Source organism: Primulina huaijiensis, chromosome 5 (genome assembly GCF_012295235.1).
Source record: "Primulina huaijiensis isolate GDHJ02 chromosome 5, ASM1229523v2, whole genome shotgun sequence".
Classification (NCBI taxonomy): Eukaryota; Viridiplantae; Streptophyta; class Magnoliopsida; order Lamiales; family Gesneriaceae; genus Primulina; species Primulina huaijiensis.
The window spans coordinates 17,029,310-17,036,647 of NC_133310.1; the positions used below are offsets into that span (position 1 = coordinate 17,029,310).

At 32.2% G+C, this 7,338-nt stretch overlaps 1 protein-coding gene across 1 annotated transcript; it reads left to right on the plus strand.

The window, feature by feature from the left end:
• Positions 1-2,436: 2,436 nt before the first annotated feature.
• Positions 2,437-6,586, plus strand: LOC140976709 (M phase phosphoprotein 10-like). The gene is made up of 13 exons (XM_073440970.1): positions 2,437-3,208; positions 3,366-3,427; positions 3,763-3,874; positions 4,024-4,134; positions 4,205-4,342; positions 4,902-4,970; positions 5,068-5,109; positions 5,278-5,346; positions 5,557-5,628; positions 5,710-5,763; positions 5,846-5,987; positions 6,106-6,168; positions 6,254-6,586. Exons 1-13 carry the CDS (start codon positions 2,528-2,530, stop codon positions 6,268-6,270), a joined length of 1,632 nt encoding a protein of 543 aa, XP_073297071.1. The 5' UTR covers positions 2,437-2,527; the 3' UTR covers positions 6,271-6,586.
• Positions 6,587-7,338: the final 752 nt, after the last annotated feature.

The following is a 7,338-nucleotide window of genomic DNA, read 5'->3' on the forward strand; positions in this document are numbered from 1 at the left end:
TTCACTATTTTTCACCTACTAACCAACAGATCGTTTCCGCACATTATCTTGTGATCTGCTGGTCTTTAAACTTGAACAAGAATCTGCTAGTATCTCTAACAGGACTCTAGCACATCATTCTGAAAGTCGATTAAGTTGGCCGTTGAGTTTATTCAACCCCCCCTTCTAAACTCAATCCGATCCTCAACACATAAGCATTCTGTGAGCAGTATTATAAATTTGTTTATCACTAACGCCATCAATATTTCATTCATAAATACTTTTCCCATTATAACTATTAGAGAAAATATATTCTTGTTCTTAACAAGAACATCTATGGTAGTAGGTCTATCATAATAATATTTAGATTGGGTAGGTTTATCTGCCCATTTTATTTTATTAATTTCTTCATCAGAAATATTATTATTATCAAACTCTTCGTTAAGAGTATTTAAATTAAGATTTTTAAATTTTTTTTCTAACAATTTTTCTAAATTAGAAACAGAAGACTTAAATTTAAAATCTTTTATTTTTGGAGGGGATTTAATAGAAGAACTAGCAATAGAAACAATATTAGTTTCTGGTTCTTGTATATGAATATCTGGTTTAATTTGATTAATAGCTATGACTATCTTATCTATTCTATCTTTAAGAGAATTTATTTCTTCTCCTATTATAGTTAAATATAAATTTGTATAATTTTGTTTTTCCAAAATTTGATTAATATGTTTAACATAATTTGTAACATATAATTATCAAACAATTTTGAAAAAGCTGTGAAATTTAAAAGTTTATTATTTTTTTATATAATAAATGATTGCTGAGGAGGATAAACAGATTTTTGAATTTATCCAGAAGAAAGTTTATAATTTCTTTCAAGAATAAAAATATAATCTATAATAAATGTTTTAAAAAACAAAAGAACAAAATGTATTAATTTATTTTGGTTTTCAAAGTATTTTTAAAATTCTGTGACTATATAATCAAATTCTTCTTCAGAGAAACTTTTAAAATACCAATCTCTGAAAGATTCTCATTTCGGTAAATAAAATTCTGTATATTGATCTTTGCTCTAGCAAAAGATTCTTTAGTAAAATCAATTTTTGGTTTACTATCCATTAAATAGTAAAATTCATTTATGAAACAGTATCAGTTTCTTTAACTTTTGAAAGTTACATTGATGAAAAATATTATTTTGATTAATAATTAAATATTCTGCTGGAGATTCTGTTTCTTCTCTGATTTGAGAAGTTGAAGCTCTAGAAGTTTGTGGAATATCCACCATATAATCTAGAGGTGAAATTAATGAATGACTAGATCTTGATCTAGCATAAACAGAGGAGGGTAATAGTCTTCTTTGTTCATTATTAAACTGTATTTTAACATATCTTTCATTATTTTGAATAACTTACTGTAAATATCTATTTATTATAGGATTTCTAGGAACAACTTGTTCAATTATCCAGTTTTCTGGAAATTCAATTTCTTCCCGTTTAATAGATCTCCGATTGTAATATTAGATCTGTTAAAATGAGTCTCTATAAGAATATTTTCATTTAATTTTTTATCTATACTTTTACACATAGGATTCAATGTAAATAATGGTTTATAATAAATACGATAACAGATACATATAACTCCTGTTCCAGGAGTATAATTATAACCATGAGTTTTAACATTTAATGTTAAAAAATCTAATATATTTATCTCTAAATTCCATAAAATAAAATTATAGTACACAAGCAATTCATCATTGAAAGACATAATGAAAAATGTAGTAGATATATATATTTTTTGAAAACTAAAATGTATATTTTGATTATCTATATAATTTTGATAAATTAATAATATAATAATTTTTTGAAATATTCTTAATTATATAAATATATAGTCTAAGTTCATATTATAAATTAAATATTTTCTAAGATATACATGTAAAATGAATTTTATTTTTTGTATTAATACAAGGAATATGATATAAATATTAGTAAAATACAATGGTTTTTTGTATAATTAAAAATTAATGTTCACTAAATTTCAAATAAATTTTCAATTTAACAATTAATCAATACATCTTCAAATTAATAAAATTTTATGATTCAACATTATTAATTTATAGAAGTTTTACTCTTATAAATATTAAAATATATTAAAATCTTACAATAGATGTCTGAGTTTGTGAGTAGATGAGAGTTTGATAAATGATCAGAAATTCGATTTTTTCTGCCAACAACTTCTCGGGTGAACTTATCACTCAGAGCTTGTACAATGTGATTTATCTGATTAACATGATTTACAAGCTATTAAGTCAGTATTTTACCTATTATCGTGATTTACAGACTATTATTTTAGTTCGAAAATTTACCTAATATATAGTGAGTTCTAGTGTCATAAAAAAAAAATAATAATCACAATAATTGATTTTGCTATATATTTTTTTCCATTATTAAAAAAAAATGGCGCAAAGAGTGAGCTAAATGCTCTGTTCTTTTTGGTCCTTAAACCCTAACCCACTAAAGTCTTCATCTTTGTAACAGCAACCACCACAATGTCAGCCGAAACGGACGGCGGCCCACAGGCGCTTAATCGGCTGAAGTCAATCGATCCGCCGCTTTATCTCACCGCATCTCCGGAACTTTCCAAGACTGCTCGATTAGCCTCGCAATATCTATTTTCCTCTCTCAATCCCTTTGCTCCTAAATCTCCATTTACTCATCTGTTGACCGAAGGATTCGACGCGGAGCAGATTTGGCAGCAAATTGATCTTCAATCTCAACCCTTGATTTCCTCCCTCCGCCGCCAAGTCAGAAACTTCGAGAAGAATCCACTGGAAATTGAAAAACAATTCAATTTGGATAAACGTAGTGGAAAAACACAGCATACTGTGAGAAAGGATACGGAGAATAAGGCATGTGAAGATGTAGAAAGTGAAAGAGAGGATTTTGATGAGGACGAAGAAGATGAAGGGGAGGAAGATGGTTTTGAGAATGAGGACGAAGAAGATGATCACGATGGAGATACGGAGAACGAAGAGATAAACCATGTGAATGGGGTGGAGGATAGGTTTTTGAAGATTAACGAATTGGAGGAGTACTTGGAGGAAGATGAGGCCAGAGAGTATGGCATAAAGAAGGGGAAAAAGGGTAAAAAGAAGAAGAGAGGTGAATTAATGGATGATGAAGAAGAGGGTGAAGGAGGGGAAGATGAGGATGAAGGCGAAGATGAAGAGGTAGGAGTTGTAGTAGGATGTGTTTGGGAAATTTATGAGGCTATTACAGATTGCTAAACGAGCTTTTGTTGGCTGCTACTAATGTTATTTGACACGATTAGATAGAAATGGGTAATTGAGCTGATGTTTTTCTTTGTGTGTGTATGTTTTATCTCAGCTTGGACTTTTGGAGCTTGACGACGAAGATGATGATGATGAGAACAAGATGGAAAATGCAAGGTGTGACTATCTCCCTCCATATTCTTGCACTGTCACGCTTTCTTTTTTCCTCTCTTTTCTCCTCTATTTTGTACGGCAGCCTGGAAGTTATATGCGTACATTAAGGATGAATAATGGTAGAAACAAATGACTTGAAAAAAGAAAGGAATTAGATGCCCACTAATTGATTGTGATTCAAAACTTTTAATTAAGAACTTGTAGTTGTTTGAGGGCATGCATTTGTGCTCAATGAAGTCATACTACGTAGCATGTTGACATAGATTATTTTTACATTTTTTCCTTCAAATTATGAGGAGAACTTGAAGGTGGCATATCTTTTATGTTTGTTGGCTTAGATATGAGGACTTTTTTGGCCGTAAAGGAACTGGTCAGAAGAAAAAATCTACACGTCATGGTGGTTTACAGGGCTCGGATATGGGTGATGAACCTATCCATGGTGAAGATCTGGTAATCTGCATTCTCTAAATATTTCCCTTTCGCGTATGTGCATGGTCAAGAGAAGAAAAGAAATCTACTGACGATTGATGTTCTGCAAACATCAATTTCTATTAATTGATGTTCTCAATCTTTCTTTTTTCTGTTTTGATGTGCTGCAGAAGAAACAAAATCTTTCTACCCATGAAAAAGAGCAACAGAATCTCCGTGCACAGATTGAAAACATGGAGAAAGCAAACTTAGAACCCAAAACCTGGACAATGCAGGGAGAGGTGATACAAACTATTTCTAAAAAACTTTAGCTGATTGTTTTGGTGTGGTTGATGAGTTCTGTGGTGCCAGATCACTGCTGCTAAAAGACCAAAAAATAGTGCATTGGAAGTTGATCTAGATTTTGAGCACAATGTGAGACCTGCGCCAGTAATCACAGAAGAGTTCACTGCTTCTATTGAAGAAATGATTCAGAAGCGTGTCCTTGAGGTAAAATCAACTTTATTTATTGTACAAAATTTCATTGCCTATATGTATTTAGGGGCACTGGGAGCGGCAGTTTTTTCCTTGTTTTGTTATCTCTCTTAGTAATAGTCTTGTCAGTAGGAGCTCTGTTGTTAAGAAGTCATTCTGGTAAGGGGATCATACCGTCAGAAACAGAAAAGGCTTCTAACATTCACATATCCAACCTCTCAATAACATTTAGTCTGGAATCTGAATAGTTTAGAAGAGGCACGTGGGTTTTCTATTACTTGTCTATTTACTGGATGAAGTCAGTGGTTACATTTTTGTATCAACACCACCTCATTAATATCCTTTGTCAAGCTGGGCTGGGGACGGTGTTGTCTGCATTGTTCTTCATTTTTATGTCTTCCACGAGATGTTTTGCCCTTTTCAATTGGACAAATTGTTATAAATCAAACTTTATATCTCACACTTATACTTGCTGTAATTTTTAAATAATAGGATTTAATTCTGATCATGTTCTCTATCTCTGTTGTTTCATCTTTTCATACTGGATGAGCATTGTTTCTGGTACAATGTATAGGCCCGATTTGACGATGTGCAGAAGCCTCCTGATTTACTCCACAAGGCACCTAGGGAAAAAGCGGAACTGGTAATCGCCAACCCTTTTGTTGGTATTGTCATTCCAGTTTAATTTAACCCGAATTATATTAAATTTACATTAAAAAAATCAATTTTATAATATGCAGGATGAGAATAAGAGCACAAAGGGACTTGCTGAAGTTTATGAGGCGAGTGTTATCTTTTGCGAACTTGACGACCTTTTACATTATTAATTTCTTTTTCATTGTTAGAGAGATTGTATTCTGATCTGTTGACTGCATGATTACCTTTTTATTTTGTGCTTCCATGTTTTACCAGAGTTTCTAAACAACTTTGTTGCTCTGACTTTTATGCAGGATGAATATGCTCAGAAGACGGGCCTGGTGTCAATGGGGCTGTCATTTTCTGATGAACAAAAGAAAGAAGTGTGTCTTTAATTTCTCCTATCTTGTTCCATTTGTTGCTCGCCATTTTTTTTTTTCCACATTTATTGTATAACACAGTGTTCGAACTTGCTACACCTTTGACTTAGGTTGATATAGTGGCTTCAAACTGTCATTTTCCTTTTTGCTGCACTATATGGATAATTATTTCCCCTTCTTTCATCGAAAACTTACACCTTTCCATGGCCTCAGGCAACCATGCTATTCAAGAACCTGTGCTTGAAGTTGGATGCTTTATCTCATTTCAATTTCACTCCCAAACCGGTACTTAAACATTCGACACCAAAATTTTCCCATGTTTAAGCCTCTTTTTGAATGTTGATTGTATTTTAATAACATGAACAGGTTATTGAGGATATGTCAATACAAGTAAATGTGCCTGCCCTTGCAATGGAAGAGGTAAATTTTCGTATTCAGATTTTCTTTTTTGCGTTAATAAACATATCCAGCAAATCACTTAGCCACATGTTTTCTGTTGCAGATTGCTCCACTGGCAGTGTCTGATGCAGCTATGCTTGCTCCAGAAGAAGTGTTTGCTGGCAAAGGGGACATTAAAGACGAAACAGAACTAACAAAGGCTGATAGGAAGAGGAGAAGAGCGAATAAAAAAAGAAGATTTAAAGGTGAAACAGCGACTTGATTATTTTACTTGAGCTGATAGTGGACTTCATGCAGCTCACATACTCCAATGTTATCCTTTGTTTTTTTGGAAAAAAATTGACCGTGTTCAATCTATAACAGCTAGATCAGCAAAACAGATGACCATGAAGGAACCGCAAAGCACATCTGTGAACAGAGATGATGGTATTTTTCTGATTAGTATGATTAATTTTACATATATAGCCTGTGATTAAATACTCATTGTCACTGCTGCTTCATTAAATGACAGGCAATGAAGACAAGTAAATGAGTTGTAGGATTTCTAGGAGTGTTTTGTTACCCTCCATTAGTTATGGTTGCCTTTGACTAGAATATCATTCACCAGAGCATGGATAACCGAGGAAAAATCGATGGTAAGTAGAACAAAGTTTGAGGTTTTGGTGATTCGTGAGAGATGAAAAAGATGCGGGTGATAGTTTATTGTATGCTCCGATGGCGATATTTGTCTTATGCTCAGCCACCATCGGCTTAACATGTTTATACTTGCTGCCATTTATGATTTTTTATGGGCTAATAACATTCCTTGAGAAATTTTACCCATTCATACATTGAGTTTGAGAAGTTAATACTAAATGAGATATCTTGTAGTACAAAATGAAAATTTCACTATTATTTATTCTATTTTTCGTAAAGAAAACACTATATATATAATGAGAGCTACAAATTGGGTTACAAAATGTATTTGAAATGTCAAAATTATCTTTGTATTTTATTTGAAAAACTCTTTCAAAAATATGTTTAGGATAATTTTGTCATTTCAAATGTATTTGTTAACTTAACTTAATGTGTAACTTCTATTGTATGTGTAGCATAATCTTTTTCGTAATCCTCGATTTTATTGAATGAAAACTACGTTTCTTTTGAAGTTTTAAGATAACGTACGGACGCATAATAATGAAATTAAATGCTAGCCAGTTATGTTTATTTCGAATGGCAGGCAAACTTTTAAATGAACTGAACTCAAGTTCAAACAATAACTTGAGCACTAATCGGAGCTAAGCTTGTGCTTTAATTATCCTTTAAATTAAAAATAATATTTGAAACAATCTCAATTCGATTCAAATTCAAAATTTTTGATGCAACAATATTGCACTACTGATTTGCCCATCGATCGTTACATTCAAAAGGCCTTAGGACTTGTGTTTGTTCCTCTAAATTAATGAAGTCTGAATCTATTCCGCAGATATTTGTGATAGGGCCATTTCCAGATATACTGAAATTTTGTCAGCTGGCACTTCAAAACGATTACTTTTCACTTTAATGAAATACACAATGCCGTCCCAGGAATGGAACTAAACCCATTGACTTTAAAAA

Bases quoted from the DNA above. Each gene is read 5' to 3' on its own strand.
- LOC140976709 (XM_073440970.1), top strand. From the start codon at position 2,528: ATGTCAGCCGAAACGGACGGCGGCCCACAGGCGCTTAATCGGCTGAAG. The intron at 3,209-3,365 runs GTAGGAGTTGTA...GTTTTATCTCAG, and splicing joins ATGAAGGCGAAGATGAAGAG to CTTGGACTTTTGGAGCTTGA. The intron at 5,347-5,556 runs GTGTGTCTTTAA...CCATGGCCTCAG, and splicing joins CTGATGAACAAAAGAAAGAA to GCAACCATGCTATTCAAGAA.